We start from the raw sequence: 18,297 nt of genomic DNA, 5'->3' as shown, positions 1-18,297 counted from the left end.
AGACTCAGTGAGCAACAGATACCAAGGATGCTGGCTGATGAAGAAGACAAAGTAAGCTAAGTAGCCAATATAAGACTTAGCAGTACAGATAAATGTGGGCTCACTATTTGGCAAGATGACTAAGCCTTATATTGGCACTAGCTTACTTCGTCTTCTTCATCAGCCAGCTTCCTTGGTATCTGTTGTTCACCGAGTTGATTCCCCCCCATCCATCTTGATGTTTCTTGGCATCTCTTTATGACAATTTTTACGAGTTACTACCATTTATAATAAGGTTTAGCAGTACAGATAAATGTGGGCTCGCTATTTGGCAAGCAACCGGTCACAGTTGCCCTGTTTATTATCTTATAAAAGCCTAATATTCATGATTGATAAAGTGTTCACAAACTAATTAATAAATGAATGAAAAACTATTCGTAAACCCTTTATACGGGTAGTCATATTGTAAAGTGATACCAAAGTTTCTATAGGGGAAACTTTTGACTGAAAAATATAAAGCCTATATATAGTGAGCCTTTCAGTTTTGTATTGTCATAATAGATAATGGACATCTTTTATCATGTTGAGCATGTTTATCATCCACAGTGTTTGCCGCTGTTAAAAGATTGTATCAATTAGTAGTGGAAAGACCACGACCACGGTCTTGAATCCTGCGTCCTGATTGGTCCAAACGCAGCCCTCGTAATGTTCAGCGCTCCCATATAAACCCATGCAGACTTGACATCGGTGCTATCTGTCATGCAAGTCAAAAGCATAGTGAGGAGTCCAGTGTAAAGACATTGCTGGCAGCTTACTTGTGATAGCCTTCGTTTAGTGCGTTTTCAGTGCTGCAGAAGCTTTTTGGAGCGCTATTCTTATGATTTACACACAGAGCAGGAGGCGTCTCTTTACATTTAGTTGTATTATCTGTGTTGAGAGGACGATGCCTTTGAGGACCGGACTTTTTCTCCTGATGGTGCTGAACGCATCTGCATATGAACTGGATCAAAACGAGTCTTATTCGCCCAGGAGAGCACGCTTTTCCTCCAATAGCCCTTGTAAGTAACACGCTGCCTCCATCTGCATATCTCAGAGTGCACTGCTTGCTTTTTTACACACCGTTTCCACAATTCACAGGCTTACCTTTGCTTGCTTACTATGTGGAGATTGTTTTTTTCATCATTTATTTTTGGCCTATGCAGCCTTTTCTGTCTAAACGAGTGCGTTGATTCATGGAGAAGGCTGCGGGATTAACGCTGTGGTTTTCGCCGGTGTCCTGCAGGCAACAGATGAGCATGGAGCTTGGAGCTGACACCTGAGAGCAGGCTGTGTCATGCTGGTAGTCTCCTTCTCATTTGCTGCATAGGTCTTACTATTAAGCATTATAGGGATTTTTCAGTGCATAAAACATAAAGCTTCCCATGTAGCCTTCATGTACAGCCTTCAAGTCAGAACAATAGTGTGTTTTTAACATTGTTTGTCACTAGGGCTGTGCCTTTTTGACAATTAAATACAAGCCTGTTAGTCCACATGGTTCAATCAAATACAATAATGGCATGAGTCATAATCCCTTGGAATAATCATAATCAAGCATGACTCTGCATGGCTTTTTAAAACATGACTTCTTTTTTTAGCACAAAAGGTAGAACCCAGTGGGTGATAGGGATGCTGATTCCCTTCTGCAGGAATTGCTTCATCATCATAAGATTCGCAGCTCATTCTCTGTATATTGAGAGAAATCTCTGGTCCCTAATGGCAGGCAGACTTTATCTGACTATGCAGGTCAACATGGGGCCCCAGATTCAAAGTCTGCCAAGTAGGCTTAGTCTCCGCGGTGACATTTCTTAATGGTTATTACGAGGGATTTGAGTCAGGCTGCTTGCAATCTCAGTGGAGTCTTGGATGAGGAATAAGGAAAGCCAACTAACTGGACACACTGATTTACAGATTATGTGTATAGCCCATTACTGGTGTAACATTTCATGTCGGTTGCATGGATTTGAGAATGTGTTCCTTATGGCCGAGATTAGTTGTTGGATAATGACTGAGTGATGTTGCAGGGTAGCTGTTTCATTGGTTTTTACAAAGCTGGGGATCAGGGTTACTTGTGGGTTAATCAGCCTAATAACTATTCCGGTTATTGCGAGGCTACTGAAATGAATATGGCAGCATGTTTTTAATGTGGTAGATGTTTATTGGATACATTCTGGATATTTAATAGGACTGTGCTTGGTTATTAGTCAAACATGTTAAAGTGGTTTAAAGGCAGAGTCCTCAAATTCAGCTTGAAGACAGAGTCTGGTGGAAGTGCGTGTGTGTGTGTGTGTGTGTGTGTGTGTGTGTGTGTGTGTGTGTGTGTGTGTGTGTGTGTGTGTGTGTGTGTGTGTGTGTGAGCCAGTGGTACAAGTGTATGTTTGTGTGAATCTACAGGCACGCCAGCAATTTTCAGTAAAGTCTTTGGTATTTCTGGTGCAGTTCATCCAAGCTCTGCTGAATAGAACCAAACAGTGGAATATATGTCCTTGCCAAGAGAAAAGCGTTTTCGTGCCAAATAGTGTCTGAAACTCTCTGCGTTGTAAGGTGTCCAAGTCTCCAGTCAAGTCACTATTTGCCCCGAGTGACTGTATGTCTTTTGTGAATCACCAAAGTATGACATTTCTCCTTTGTCCGCCACATATTTTAGCTGAAACCCTGGCAACCCTTGTGTAATGAGCTCAGAGAGTGTGCAGTTATTCCCAGTGCACCCACTGCTGGCTCCCCTGCTGATGCTTCATTCTCTGTGCCCACAGCAGATGTGGCACGCTGTCTCAACAGTGCCCTCCAAGTTGGCTGCGGAGCCTTCGCCTGCCTGGAAAACTCAACTTGTGACACAGATGGCATGCATGACATCTGCAAGTCCTTCCTATACAGTGCTGCTAAATTTGACACTCAGGTACACACTCTAATTCATCTCACAATTACTTCTATTTCTACCGGTGTGTATTGGAATACATGGGTGTAACTGTCAGGGCAAGAATGTGTAAAGCGCTGCTGTGTTTTTACAGGGTAAAGCTTTTGTGAAGGAGAGCCTTAAGTGCATTGCCAATGGCATCACATCGAAGGCATTCCCCACCATCCGCCGCTGCTCCACCTTCCAAAGAATGATCTCCGAAGTCCAGGAGGAGTGCTACAGCAAGCTGGATATCTGCACTGTTGCCCGATCGAATCCAGACGCTATTGGAGAAGTGGCACAGCTACCAAGTCACTTCCCCAATAGGTGAGCCCTTCCTCTAATATATAAACCAAACACGACTTGATTAAGGTTATGAGGACACATTGTATGTCAATCGGCATGTCAGAGTTTGAAGCTGATGATGTTCAACAGGCTCTTTGACCACAGAGTAGATTTTAAAGCAATAGTTTATTTCTCCAGTAATCAGACTGTCAGTGTAGCTAGTTTGAAGTGAATGAGACATATTTTTGAATCACAAATATACATGATTGTCTTGTTGCAAATACCAAATGTCTTCCTCGTTTTTGCAGCATAACAAATGGCCACATTTGTATTGATTTCCATGTTTTGGTTACCATCTGCTTCATACATTCTTTCATACAAAGAAAGAAATGAAACAGGAGTATCGAGTGTTTTTTGTTCCTATTGTTACATGTGGGATTGCAGTTTGGGAGTGGATACAAAAGGGATAGCACAAGGCTTAGTAGTGACTGGAGAAGGGAAGGTCACTCCCATATGGATGACATCAGACTATAGAGCATGCGTGGAAATACAAAGTCATAACTGTAAGCAGGTAGAACGAGACGAAATTAACTAAAGAGCCATGCTGTTCTTATTTGTTCTTTTCGATCCTCACAATCCGGGATGTTTTTGTTTTCCGTAGGTTTTATGGTAAGCTGCTACAGAGCCTGATGGACTGTGATGAGGACACAGTGGAGCGCGTTAGGACCAGCATGGTGTCGCGGCTGGGCCCAGAGATGACCATGCTTATTCAGCTGCTGCAGAACAAGCCCTGCCCATCCACTGCTGTGGCTGCAGCTGCCGCCATCCCAACTGGAGTGGAGAGCCGTGGGAGCTGGCGCTGGTCCATGGGTCCCCATATGTACAAGATCCAGCCTAATCTGCGAAACAGAGACTCTGCCAGTCATTTTGGCAAAAAACGCTCTGCCAGTGACAACTCCTAACTCAGATTCAGAAATTCCACACACTCCTCAAAACTTCATGAAAGCTCCTCTATTCCCTAGGGGTGTTAGAGTCCATTCCTCTGCTTGGACTGGAAGTTACAGAAACGTGCACCTCTAGGGAATGCCGGAGCGCCCATAGAGTTGATATCAGAGTTTGATTGTTGTTATATTGTATATCCTACACTTTAGGCTTGAGAGAAATCCCCCTTCCATCGAGTCCGCTCACAGTTTAGTGTAGAACATGTGGCTGTTGCATCTGTGCGACATGGTCCTCTTCACCTCCTCCAACAGAGATGAACCCTTAACAAGTCTTTTGATGCAAAGCCAACAAAAAAAAAAAGATAAGAAAATAACAGCCATAGTGGTTCACACCTCTAGTGCACAAGTCCATATTTTAAAAAGACAAAAATTGCATTATCCCAACATTTATTCATGAATAGAAATCTGTAGTTGGATTATTAGTAGTTCACTTATAGGAATGGGGAGTTATTGGTAGATGTATCTAAATATTTCAGCAGTGAGGCCAGTCAAATTGTGAGCTTGAGATGTGGAAATGAGTTTCATGTCTATTTTCTGACTAACATAACAGTCAAACTGTACTGTAAGTTATCTGAGACAGCCATAGCTAGCCCTCTAAAAGAGCATGCTCATACGGAGTGAGGTTTGTAGAGGTTTTAATGATGACCTTAAACTGACCAAAAAACTTCTAACTGCCCTGAATGCTATTCATGACAAACCAAAATAGTATCTTATAGTTTTTTTTCTGATGGCGGATGCAACCATGTGTTTCAAATCATCATCCTGCACATGTCCAGGTCGTGGCCAAGTCTAACAGTCGGAACAAAATCCATTGTGTATATCTAGTATCCACTTGTAATGCATATGACTGTTGAGATATATATATGGGACCATGTTTAGAGGAATCTGTATCCATGATCCATGCCTTCACCAATGAGAGAGCAGCCATCTTCTTAGACTGATGATTCTCTGAGGTGAATACCCTGACATACACACTGACTTCCAGTGTCAAGATTAAGAGTGTATATTTAAAACAAAAAAAAGCCTTGTTGGATGATATTTATTTTCCTACTATATTATTTAATTGCATTATTTTAGTTTTACTTAGTTTACAGATTTAAAAATAAAAAGCAGTTCAGTCATGGCTCCTATTTGAACATGAGCTCTATGCCAAAAAGAGAAGTGAGCTGACACTCTGGTGAATGAATGGGACCCGTGTCATGACTCCGTGCTGGCCATAGGGGAACAATGTTGGTCATTCAAGTCAGTCAGGGGATCTACTTAATGGGTGTTATAAGGGACCACAACAAAACCATAGCTTCATTTTGACACATTTTCTGGTTGAAAAAAAAAAAAAAGGTCGCCATTGCAGCTGCTATTGAGGAGTAACCAGGTAGAATCACAGTAAAACAAACACCAGCATTAAGTCTTTTGATTGTTACGCCCTAGTTTGCGGTGCTTCTCTTCGCATTCCTTTCCTGTTATTATTTATTTTTGTATTTAATTGTTTTAATGTGTATGTTCTGTTATTATAGAGTAGAGACAGATATGGGAAAGATGCAAGAGAAATAGTTGCATGCATGATAGGAATACATACCGTGGTGTCTGTATCTACTTTAGCTCTTGGTCAAGAAGCTTTTAAAGCCCCTGGACCCTTGGTTTCTAACAACACAACATCAAATATGAAGAACTAAGTAGGCGAAGCTAACATTAAAAAAAAAATGTCCTAAGTCCACTTTTGCAGCACAGATTATCACATGTTTGTGGTTAGGGTTATCGGTTCAAATCACAGAAACAAGAAGCTTATGCTAGTGGTAGAATCTATCCAAGTCTCAAAAACATCACATGAAAGCTGGATATTTTCTCAGATAATACTGCATGGCATTCAGAGACTGAGACAATCACTCCGAATCAGTAGATCAGATCAGAGCCACAGTCACTTTATGCTGGTGTTTGTTTTATCTGTACCTGGTAGAAAGATGGGGGTTTTTGAGCCACAATGTCATTAAAACGTTCAATGGTTAATGTTAGTTTTTGTTTGGCAGAAAATTGCAAATGTTCGTGCACATTGAAAATGCAATGTAGAGATGTATGCGAAAACCAGGGTTGGGTTTAGTTCACTCTGAAAACGCCCAGTCTTCAAAGTTTAAAACCTTGAAAATAGTTGTATAACAAAATGATGTAATAAAGATTTTATTTCAGAAAATAATTCCTACATTGTCCTTGACAATAAGAGTGCAGCGCAGACCAGAAACAGAGATGTCAGTGTCAAAGTAAAAGCTATGTTAAGAACTCCAAACTATGCAATAATCTCACATACAATTCACAGCAACACAGAAATGGACCTTTATTTCATTCAGTGCAAACTCATGCTGTCTGAATAAAGCATCAGCGTGTGTGCGTTCATGCTGCACTCACAGTGTGAAGGCATTGCTCCTCTATATTACTTTCTGTTTCTGTGTTTTTTGTAAAGTTGGGTTTCTTTTTTTGTTCCGTGAATATGAGCATTTATTTTGTGTCATTTGGTTTATAAGGAGCGCAGTTCTGAAGGAATCACTTGGGAGGTTAAGAGTCACACTGTTGTATATCCAAGCTTAATATGTTATGTTAAATATGCACTTCGCATCTTAACCACTATAAAGGGCATTGAAACATTCAGCACATGTGCCATTGAGACATGTTTTATTTTCCCAGTGTATGAAAATCCGTTATATTTTGCATCCTGAAGGGCCAGGGCTTCTTCATGTACTATTGATACATATGTCTGTATCTTTGTTGTCCATGGGTAAATCCGAAACCCAACAGCTGCTGCTAAACTGTTTCTCTGTCTGAGTCTGTCCAGATGCCCGCTCTGGTTTGTCAACACACAGTGAGCTCAGCATCAGTCCACACTCACATTTAAGCATTTGATTGTCTATCCGTTTCTTCATTTTTTTTTTTTTTTATGAACTTTGTGTCAAATATGTTTGGCAAGGGCAAATTGACTGTTTCCTCACCAGGTTAAATGTAATGGTAATTTCAGAGAATGTACCTGTATACTGAATGTCTGCTTCGATGAGGACATGCCCGGGTTAGGTGACCCGTGAAGGCGGTTAGGAAAAACAAAAAGAGAGAAAAGTGTATTAGTTGCGTTTTTAGATTTAAATTCAAGTAAAGGGTGCTTAAGGTGGTATTGGAGCATTATTCAGTTCGACCCATGGTGAGTTTTGTGAAACTGTTTTCCTGTCAACACTAGAGACGAGAGTCTCCTTCGCTTCTAACACGTCATGGTACTCTTTCCTCTCAAGACTTGAAATAGATAAATGTCGTGCTAAAACTAAATCACAAAGCTTCAGTGACTAGTAAAGTTTATTTTGTATTCATATATATATATATATATATAAGTGACAGTTATTTTACTATCAGATTAAAAAGCATATAGAGGATTTAAGGATGTTACTGAAGTTCTTGATACAGATGCTATGTAACGCATGATTGACCCTTGTGAATCACTTGCACTTTAAAATATACCCATATACATATATACCCATACTGTGTATATGTTTGGGTTTTTCCTCTGTACTGAAAAGTCATGAAAGATACAAATGCATCAATTGTGTGTCTTTTGCTGATCAGAAATAAAATATTTATCATATCTGGCATATGGTATGAAATAAGTTTCTCTGCTCGTGTTTCACTCATTTGGATCCATTTGCATCACAACCTAGCATTTTCAATAAGTCCATAAGACCTCTACATTATGTGAGCTTAGAGATGCATTCATGATCTAACTGGTTCACAGGGAACAGCAAACATGTATGATAAAGTGTTCACCAGTCTCCCCCAAAACCACAAAACACATAAAAACAGAAGTACCAAACGACCACAAGCTCCCAATTATTTGTGAAAGTGTAAAACGTGGTATGGGCCAGACATTCTAAAAACACTTCTGCAGGATTTTATGGATTGCATATTCCCTTCCAACTCCCCCCCTTTAACCAGACCGCAAAATATACAATAAATGTGTCACCCAGAACACCATGATAATATCCAGAGCTATTAGCTTTTCTAATGTCCTCAGTAACATGATACATAGAAACAGGCTCAGTCTTCAGGTTGCCATCAACACTGCACTAGTTTTCAAAGAGCTGCATTCATGTCCTTTTAAGTCCCACATCTTTTACAAAACTCAAATGTCAACAATGTCGTAACTTGTAGAAAAGCACACTTTCGAAGTGGACCCCAAATCTTTGTTCGAGACAAAATCTTTATTCGAGACAAAAGCCCCCAAGAGCAACTTCTGATCCAAGGTTTGATTGCTGAATATGTACAATATCATATCATATTGATCATATTTGGTGTCTAAGCTCTATTCTTGTGTCTATACCAATATATAGCCAGCTGAGTAGAGCAGGGATTGAGTGACAATAATAACTCAGCCTTTTTGAGCCTACCGGTGTATGCTGTGTCGGGGTGGGGTTCATAAAAGCTTTTTTAATAAATATAAAAAGGGGCTGCTGCAAAGGACAGCTTTCAGGTGAGTGCTCAGGCTGCAAAAAGTTCAGAGTGGACTGACATTTTAAACTTGCAATTACTGATTTCCAATGACTTAGGGGCAGCGGAAACAAGCTATGGTTACCAAACAGAAAGATCATCATCTTTTAACTTCATGTGGGAAAGTATTAGCCTACGGATGATTAATATACATCCAACAAACACAGAGCAACATTAGCATGTCTTTTCCAAATTGTTTTTTACTCCTGCTGTGTCTTACTTGTCCCCTTTTTGCCAATATTTGAGTATGTGTTTATGTGTGTGTCTCCCATATTGCTGCACATCTGCCTGTGATTACATTACATTGGTTGGACGCTTCCAAAGCGACTTACATACATTCAGTAGTGTGGACAATCCACACAGGAGCAATTTGGGGTGAAGTCTCTTGCCCAGGGACACAACGACATGCTGACTGCAGTGGGACTTGAACTTGCTATCCCCTGATTCGAAGTCCAGCACACTATCCGCTGAGCCACGGCCTCCCTGATCAGCTCATCGCCTCTCCTTCAAATCAAGCCCATCTAATTTCCAACTCTTTTTGCCAGTGTGGTAGCTGTGCTATATGCTATCCTTTGCTCTAGGATCGTTGTTGGCCTGGCTACCAGTTTTCCTGCCTGCCAATCGACTCTCTTCGACATCACTGCCACGCCGCCTAACTGGTCCACAGTCATCCCTTCAACCCATCTCCATCCATCATTACAAGAATATTCTAGCATGGACCTACCTCTGTGACAGTGCCTCATGATTGGGTCTTCCTTAAAACTAAAACATAGAATTACATTTGGAATTTCTCGTTGTTGTAGCTCTGTTTTTGGTCTCCTCCAACTCCTGAGTTTAAGTATCTGTGGTTTTAGCTGTTAAATGTTCCATTATATTGACCAGGTGGCCCCTAACTTTCACAGTCTAGGTAGCATGATGAGGGTGAGCCAAAAACAGTTAAAAAAACAATAAGCAAGAAGCTATAAGATGCCAAAGAGCTGAAGGGTAGTGTTGGTGATAAATCTGTGGTTTCACCACTATGAGCAACCTTTTTTTTTAAATACACATAACTCTGAGTTTTTTTCCTCATATGGTCCATATTGAATAGCCAAGGATAAAATAATAGATTTGACAGTAAAGAGACTTCCTTCAGCGTGACGATTTTTGTGATTTTGCTTTCCCTACAGATATGTTATGTATAGCTTTCTTTCGAAAAAAATGAAAAATCACGTATCAGGTAGTTTATCAATCAAGTTTTGTACAACGTATCATATACCTTGAATATTATTATTTCCACATTTCATTGAAATGGTTTACCAGATCCCATCAGAACATGTGAAGAACCCTGCACACAAAGAAAGATGAAGGACACAGAGAGCACCTCCTGATGGAAATGAACTTTCTTAAACTTGAACACAAACGAGCTGAAACTGCAAAGCGCTCCGTTGGGTTGGAGAGCCTGAGGAAAAGAGGGGGCAGAGCGCAAGAGGCTCCATGGACGCTAATCTCAGTCAGAGGGAGATATCATTTCATGCCTATTTAGAGAAGAGTCCTGAAGGGCTTTCTCATCAGCCGCTCTCCAGTCTCATGGATAGGTGATGCAGCAGCTCTGCTCACAGATTCTATCATCTCCCTTTTTTAAAGAGAAATTCACTCTCAGCCCTTCAATGCATTTAGCACAAGCATGATGGACAGAACCAAACGCTTTCGAATGTCTTCATACAATCAGTTTTCAAATCTGTCTCTCACTCTTATTTGCTGAGTTACGTAGCTGCATTTCTGTAGTGGGCAACTTTTTACTGTTTTCAAATTGCTGCCTTGAACACAGAGAAATCTGGTTGCCAGGAAACATTTGAACAGATTTTTGACCCTGTCTATTCACTTTGTTGCATGCTACTTGGACCGCTGCCAAGTGTCTCAACGCCCTGGCAATCACAACCAGTAATAATGAGTAATGATGAAATTAGAATATAATTATGCAGATGCAATTCATACCATCTGCTTGGGTTTTTTTTATTCGATGTTAATGTCTTTTTAAAGCTTGTGATGAAACAGTGCTTCAATTGAGGCATGAGATACAACACTATGGTACTTTCTGCTTTGCAATAATGGATTTAAAAACCTTCTGCAAATGTATCTCTGTAAAATACAGCTGCCTCAAAATGTGGCTCCATATGAGCAGTACAAGCATGCCTCTCTTCAAGCATTTCTATAGTGGGGAGCAGAGCATTGAGGGGGGTGTTGTATGCATACCTTTGACAAACAGGATGACCCAAAGATTGCATATGACCGTGGAGCGTCCGCCTATAAGCCAGCAACAATCCGACCTTTGTTTGTCATTGTTTTAACCTCTTGATATATTTGGAGGGCGGAAAGCAATATAGTGCATGCATACCGTCAGCAATTTGGTAGGACAAATGAACAATGCATTGTGGTTAGCGCGGTACAACAATTGCCTCTCCCCTCTCCCAGTGTGTTTTATATTCATTATGTCCTTCTCTCTTTCCCATGAAACTTGTGGCATATTCATCAGCAGTGTGACAAATTAGATGTGCAGTGAAATGGAGTATGACTGAGAGCAGTGGAAGATTAGATCCACTCCAATCTTACCCAGCAATCACTATCCCTTCATTTCTGTGGGGAAATACCCAAGGACGGGAAAGAAAATTAGATCAAATGTTATTGAAGAAAGCGCTGGAGTGGCAGGGGAAAGAGATGAAACGGAGCATTTTTCCATTTCCAAAGCATCTCTAGATTTGTCTTGGAATCAAATGCAATACGTTTTTTGTTCTGGAAATGCTGAATACATTAAACTAAACACTTATGTACAGTGTGTATTATAGCAGCCAAGTGATAGGCTCACTGCCTTTGTCATCATACATTTCTTTCTACATTTGCAAGGCGCTATGCTATTTGTGCATCTTGAATCAGCCTAAGCCAATTAAAATGAGGGACACAATTGAGCATCACCTTCAGTTCTCTGGTGCAGTTGAAATGCTCTTGGACGCTTTTCTAATGCTGCTTTCTCTTAAAGGACTTAACTCTTGAGCAGATCTCAAACTGAAGGTGCATTGAAAGAGAGTCACGAATGATGAAGCCCCTTTCTAAACAATATTGTTATAGTTTTAAGCAGAGTTAATGTATGGCTTTTCTTAGTGCCTTACACTAAGTCTTAGCCTTTCTGTAAGACATGGAGGAAATGCTGAGACTTAGGGGAATTAGATTACAAAAAGAGGCTGTGAGAAACTAACATGTAGGATCTACTAGAGAAAGATTTCTAGCTTAGTTCAAGTCTCAATCAAAAAAACGATTGACACAATGAGATAAATGTAGCCTATATACGTACATCTTAGCTCCCAGTGAAGAGACAATGTGTTGCAAATGTTCAGTCCAACATTAAGTGTTTCTTCAACAGCAATCAGCAGGACGTTTAGTGAACATAGCATGGTATTATGTCACTTATTGATCATTAAGTGTAGATACATTCATCCTTTTCTTGAGGCACGTGGACTTAACACAGTGTTGCAGAGACATCTAGTGGATGTTAACGGGTTATAACATTTCCTTTCTTCATAAAGGAACTGGCTAAAGCTAAGCATTTGTCATTCCCAAGAATGGACACATTTACAAGCAATACACTTTAGCTAACACTCTCATAATTACGCTGCAGTCTGTCATGTCAAATTTAAATGGTTATCTTAAATGAATCAACACGCGTTGTCCTTATTCTCGCAGAATCCATCTGTGGCAATGGATCAGTCCATTATTCTTTGAGGTATCTCACTACAAAGCAGCCCAGAGTAATCTGAAATAAGCTTTAATATGTGACTCCAAATCAAAACGAGATTACACTGGCCAAGAAGATCACTTCTAATGTTATTGTCTTTTGGTTAACAACGATAAAGAGGTGTACTAGATTTCAGTTTCAAACTAGAAATTTAAATATAAATAGGCCTCAATCAAATTCAGGTTTTCGTGACATGTCTATTGTCTATACTTCAGTTCACTTCATCCACATTTGGAGGAAAGTTTGGAATAAACCTGTAGGTTTGATTGAGCTAGCATCGTTCAGTTCTAGTCTCTCAATCATAATGCATACTTTACACTAATATAAGGACACGCTCCCATACATCAGTACGAGTGAATGAGTCTACACTTAAACTGAAATGTCAATGTCAAATCAAATGTTGATGAGTGTCTTTAGTTACATATTGGCTGTAGGAAGACAGGGATCAGTTTCACTCAGTTTAAGAAAACTCTATCTCGTCTTTCAGCCGCTATCAGCCTCCCATTTTCCTGTATGATGAATTAGGGGTATTTTGTGGTAAACTGTACTTAGTGAGCTTCTTACGTTACAGTGAGGGGACACATGGTTGAATCAATAGGAAAGGCTTTGATTTTTAGAAACAAGAGTCACACAAACTGAGAGGAAGCATTGCTCCGAGCCTTCAGAAAAAGCTGCTGCAGTGATTAAGTAATTTACCCATCAAACTGGACACCCTAATCCCCGAGGTGTCAAACAATTCACAGCTGACTTCTGAGTGTGTGTGTGGGAGTGTTTCCCCCCCCTAAACTTTTGAAGTTCAGGTTTCTCGGTAAGACAGTAGAAGCCAAGGTGTACTTTGTATCACAGAATATCACTGTTAAGAACCTAAGCATTGAATTAAGTTTTAAGGTCTTTTAAAAACCATCATTCGTAATAAACGTTCATCTTACTGAGAGATAAATGTCAAGGAATCCACCAAATCAAAATGCCTCTTAATAATTTGAGTTTGTTCACAAAACCAGGGGCGTTGATTTAGTTAGGAGTGTTGGCATGCTCTGTAACCATCAGACTACCAAGGCACTACACATGTGTTCCTATTTCTGTTCATGTATTTTTAACAACACCATTTTACATTCAATGTTTTGTTATTAGGAAAAAAGAGTTTATAGACTAACCTGGAGGGGTCCAAACCAAATCAGGCAGAGGCCAGCAGATATAGCAAATCCAAAATATTGGCCCTACAAGAATCCCATGGCATCATATGCTCCCCAGCAAGCCCTAATGTCATGCAAATACTAGAACACAGCAATGTCACAAAGAGCAGCTATATATAGCCTTCACCCTTAGGTGCAACCAACAACAGGGGTGCTTTAGACAAACCTTTCTAAAAAAGGCAAAACACAAGTAAAATTATAAAAAAAGATAACTCAAAGATAATAAAATTACATTAATTAACTTATGTATAGTAAATATATGGAAGAAATATACAAAAAATGGCATAAACATATATCTTACATACATACGATACGATATTACTTTATTAGTCAGATCAAGTCTGAAATTTGACTTGCGTCACAGCAGCTCCATGTCCAACACCAACAGACAAGTATCCAGACACAATACATGAAACACAAACAACAAACATTTAACATAACAGCACAATCAGTGAGAGAAAAGATGCTCAAAGAGCCTTCAGCGTGCATTTGATCTGGGATTTAGCTCTGTGTTTACTGTGAGGATTGACTGATGCACAAAGGAGTGCTTCAGTCTGACTTTATTGAATGGTGGGACCCTGTATCTCCGATCAGATGGTAGCAGTTCATATTCACTGTTCAGAACATGGTTTGGGTCAGAGATGATGTTGTTGGACAGCCTCACTAGGTTGTTATGATAGGCTGAGTCATAGAGTCTCTGACAGGGTTGACCAACAATCTTTGAGCAGATTTTTAACAGACAGGTGGAGCAGTTTTGATTTTAAAGCTGCTGACAAACACTTGTACCAGGTAGTATTGCAGTACTGCAGAATAGACATGATCCCAGATGTAAAGAACAACAGAAGAATTTCTCTGCTCGCCCCAAAAGACCTAAGTTCAGAGTTGTTTCTGCCTTGCTTGACCTTTTCCAGCTCTGTTTCTACCTGGACAATTTACAATAAAGGACTTTTCTTTAAAGTTACTTTGGTGTCCTCCCTGCTTTGCTTCCAGCGTGACAATGAAGGCAAGTAGTGAAAGANATATCCAGACACAATACATGAAACACAAACAACAAACATTTAACATAACAGCACAATCAGTGAGAGAAAAGCTGCTCAAAGAGCCTTCAGCGTGCATTTGATCTGGGATTTAGCTCTGTATTTACTGTGAGGATTGACTGATGCACAAAGGAGTGCTTCAATCTGACTTTATTGAATCGTGGGACCCTGTATCTCCGATTAGATAGCAGAAGTTCATATTCACTGTTCAGAACATGGTTTGGGTCAGAGATTATGTTGTTGGACAGCCTCACTAGGTTGTTATGATAGGCTGAGTCATAGAGTCTCTGATAAGGTTGACCAAAAATCTTTGAGCAGATTTTTAACAGGTGGAGCAGTTTTGATTTTAAAGCTGCTGACAAACAACCCAAGAAAAAATTGTTGTACGATTTTAAACATGTAAAGTCATAGATTTGGGTGATTGGAATGTCACCATACATAGTTGGTTGGGCTGTCTTTACTTTTCGGCTTTTGACTGTGCCACCATCATTTGCATTAACACATGCAGCAGGTCTATCAATTGAAGCACATCCCACCATTTTTCTCTGAATTGCATACAGCTATTTCGGTATAGCGTAGGCCTACATGCAGTTCTGAGAGTGCAGTTTACTAATGCTCAAATTTCCAATAAATAGTGTTTCTAAACTTTCAACATCTTATCGTCGACTTAGTCAATGGGCTGCTCCTCGCATTTGCTTTAAAATATTGTGAGATGTGGTTAAAAGCTAAAAAAAAGAGCTAGCAAATTGATCTTTAAGCTTAGATTGTTTCATTGCACATAACTTGATCCCAAAGGCCAAGAATGAATTTAGGTGCTCAAATTAGAATTTACTTCTTACTACCTGGATATCCCAACTGCCCTGTTTAGATGTGTCTGTAATGCCTCATCATGAAAGCCAGTGGTGTTGCTGTGAAAACTCCTCACTGTGGCTCACTGCATGAAGCCTTTAATCTGATTTTGATTAAGCAACACTGCACCTCTGCTCCTCTTTGCTGAAGTTGATATGTATTGCATTCAAATAATTAGCTACTACGTAAAGATACATTATTTTTAATTCAGTAATATAACAAGAAAACCATATTTCAATTTTCCTTCTATTCATTTTTCTCCCTATATACTATATTATATCATAAATATAGGCATTGATATCAGATTCACAATAGACGATTGTCCTGGCCCTGATATTATCTCAACATCAATAAAACATTTGAAAATAATAACAATGCTATCAGTGAAATTCATCTGTATATTCATTTATTGTGCATTTTGTTCTTTTATGTCAAATGTATAACACTCATTTGTGCGTGGGCCGTTGTGGTAGGGGGATCAAAAACGGTACTGTCAGGAACAAAAACAGAAAAGATTTAAGAGGCGCTGGTTTAATTACACAATCTAGTTATATGTGTATCATTAACATATCATTTTAAAAATAAACATCACAGTTATATTAATCCTGAAACCTGTCATAATTGTAACACTTACAGAATAAGCACAGTTCTCTGTTGAATAAGTACAGTTTGTCATAGAGTTTCAGCACCAGTCTCATAACCAGTGTTTTACACTGAAACTGAGATTTAATGTCTGTAACCCTTTCTCCATACCAAATTTCAGCCTCCTATGGTACCATGGGGATGCTATTGTCAGCCAACAAAAACACAGAGCGAGATAGCTGCTTATTGCAGCTAATATAATAAAGTATAAAGTATGGTTACATACTATGTGCTCCAAAAATACTATTGTTTTGTTCTAACTAGTTCCTTTTACTGTGTGCTGCAACATTCCTGGATGTCTAACTGACCACAAGACTGGACAGCTTTGCCACAAAAGAAAAACATAAAATATGAATCTCAGTTTAATACAGAACCAACAATTAATTATACATAAAAAGATATTTTTCTTTTTAAAGTTAAATAGGGGTGCACATCACACAACAGTAAGCACACATTTGGAGTCTCAAACATTTGTTAGGACTATGACAAAATGCACAATTTTGGATCATAATCTCAGGTCCAAGTGTCTGATTTTATTAGAATTTTAGTAAATGTTTTTCTAAAATGTTTGTGATTAGTGAGCAACAGTGGCCAATAAAAACTCAGAAAATTAGGATTAGGATAACATAGTCTGGTGTACAGTATAGGCAACACGTGTTGTTCTATATACTTCATTTTATGACAGATTATCACCTAGCAGCATGTTCAGTAAAGGAAGATATTTTGAAGGAATATGCTCATAGTTGTTAAAATGATTCCTGCTGCCAAAGCTGAGGCCTGTTCTGGAGCTGCAAGACAAGAGAGGAGAGGTTACACATTTACAATTTGTGTGTGTGTGTGTGTGTGTGTGTGTGTGTGTGTGTGTGTGTGTGTGTGTGTGTGTGTGTGTGTGTGTGTGTGTGTGTGTGTATTATGTGTGTGTGTGTGTGTGTGTGTGTGTGTGTGTGTGTGTGTGTGTGTGTGTAGTAGAGTAGTGTGTGTGTGTGTGTGTGTGTGTGTGTGTGTGTGTGTGTGTGTGTGTGTGTGTGTGTGTGTGTGTGTGTGTGTGTGCATTTTTATCATAAAAAAGTTATACTTGCCCAATGCTTTTAATTTTTTTTATTCTCGATTCGAGAAAAATGATTTCTCCATAAACACCTCAACTCTTAGAGAGTCTCTCTCTCCTATCTCCGACATAGTAATTGAACAGGATTATGTTAGGAATCTCTTAAAACGAGTCAATATTAGGAAGGCCCCAGGTCCAGACCATATTTGTGGGCGTACACTCCAGTATTGTGCTAGGGAACTTTGTGGTGTTTTCTACCATATCTTCCAATTGTCACTTGAGAATAGCCAAATTCCTGATATGTGGAAATCCTCAACTGTAATTCCCATCCCTAAGAAACCTCACCCTAAAGTCCTAAATTACTTCAGACCGGTGGCTTTAACGTCATTGGTAGTGAAAATGTTGGAGAAAATTGTTAAAGGCCATGTCATTAGTGAACTTGATCCACTACAATTTGCATATCAGGCAGGGAGAGGCGTAGAGGATGCAAAGCTTTTTATACTGCACAACCTCCACAAACACCTTGAAAAGCCACAAGCCCATGCTAGACTTTTATTTGCTGACTTTTCTTCAGCATTTAACCCAATGCAGCCGCATCTCCTGGTGGAGAGCTTATTATGTCATTTTAAGCTGCCAGATCAACTTGTTTTATGGATTTTAAACTTTCTAACTAATAGAGAGCAGAAGGTATCTGTCAATGGACGCCTCTCTGACTCTTTCATCACTTCCACGGGCTCGGCTCAAGGATCCGTTCTTTCGCCCCTACTTTTTATAATGTACACTAGGGATGTAACGATATATCGAAAATCGCGATATCGTGGTAAATAAATGTCTCAATGCCGTCGTGAGACTGACAACATCTAACGCAATTTTTTTTAATTTATTTTAATTATTATTATTTATTTATTTTTAAATATTTTTTTTTAAACCTTTATTTAACCAGATGGTCCCATTGAGATCATCAATCTCTTTTTCAAGGGAGACCTGTCCAACATGGCAGCAAGTAGGTTACAACATGAACATAAAACAACAGATAACACAAAAGGATATCGTATTTAC

At 39.5% G+C, this 18,297-nt stretch overlaps 3 protein-coding genes across 5 annotated transcripts in view; 1 reads left to right on the top strand and 2 right to left on the bottom strand.

The window, feature by feature from the left end:
* Window positions 1-18,297, bottom strand: part of trmt61a (tRNA methyltransferase 61A) — a 735,410-nt gene that overhangs the window by 269,001 nt on the left and 448,112 nt on the right. The window lies entirely within an intron of this gene.
* On the top strand, window positions 754-7,798 carry stc1 (stanniocalcin 1). 2 transcript variants are annotated; one of them, XM_010793992.1, is made up of 4 exons: window positions 754-1,037; window positions 2,772-2,911; window positions 3,024-3,235; window positions 3,855-7,798. In XM_010793992.1, exons 1-4 carry the CDS (start codon window positions 857-859, stop codon window positions 4,153-4,155), a joined length of 834 nt encoding a protein of 277 aa, XP_010792294.1. In that variant the 5' UTR covers window positions 754-856; the 3' UTR covers window positions 4,156-7,798. The 2 variants fall into 2 exon arrangements, with proteins under 2 accessions (XP_010792294.1, XP_010792293.1); XM_010793991.1 differs by having other exon boundaries at window positions 2,769-2,911.
* Window positions 15,922-18,297, bottom strand: part of LOC104965052 (uncharacterized) — a 63,019-nt gene continuing 60,643 nt past the window's right edge. Inside the window, exons 15-16 of one of the 2 annotated variants that reach the window (XM_010793995.1) lie at window positions 16,887-16,981; window positions 15,928-16,041 (exon numbers count right to left, since the gene is read on the bottom strand). In XM_010793995.1, coding sequence (XP_010792297.1) covers window positions 16,899-16,981 — 83 coding nt within the window. In that variant the 3' untranslated portion in view covers window positions 15,928-16,041; window positions 16,887-16,898. Of the gene's footprint in view, window positions 16,982-18,297 lie in introns of both variants that reach the window. The other variant, XM_010793994.1, reaches the window with a different exon arrangement.

Source organism: Notothenia coriiceps, unplaced genomic scaffold, assembly GCF_000735185.1.
Source record: "Notothenia coriiceps isolate Sejong01 unplaced genomic scaffold, NC01 NC01_scaffold00037244, whole genome shotgun sequence".
NCBI lineage: Eukaryota > Metazoa > Chordata > Actinopteri > Perciformes > Nototheniidae > Notothenia > Notothenia coriiceps.
This window is presented reverse-complemented; position numbering and strand designations above follow the sequence as displayed.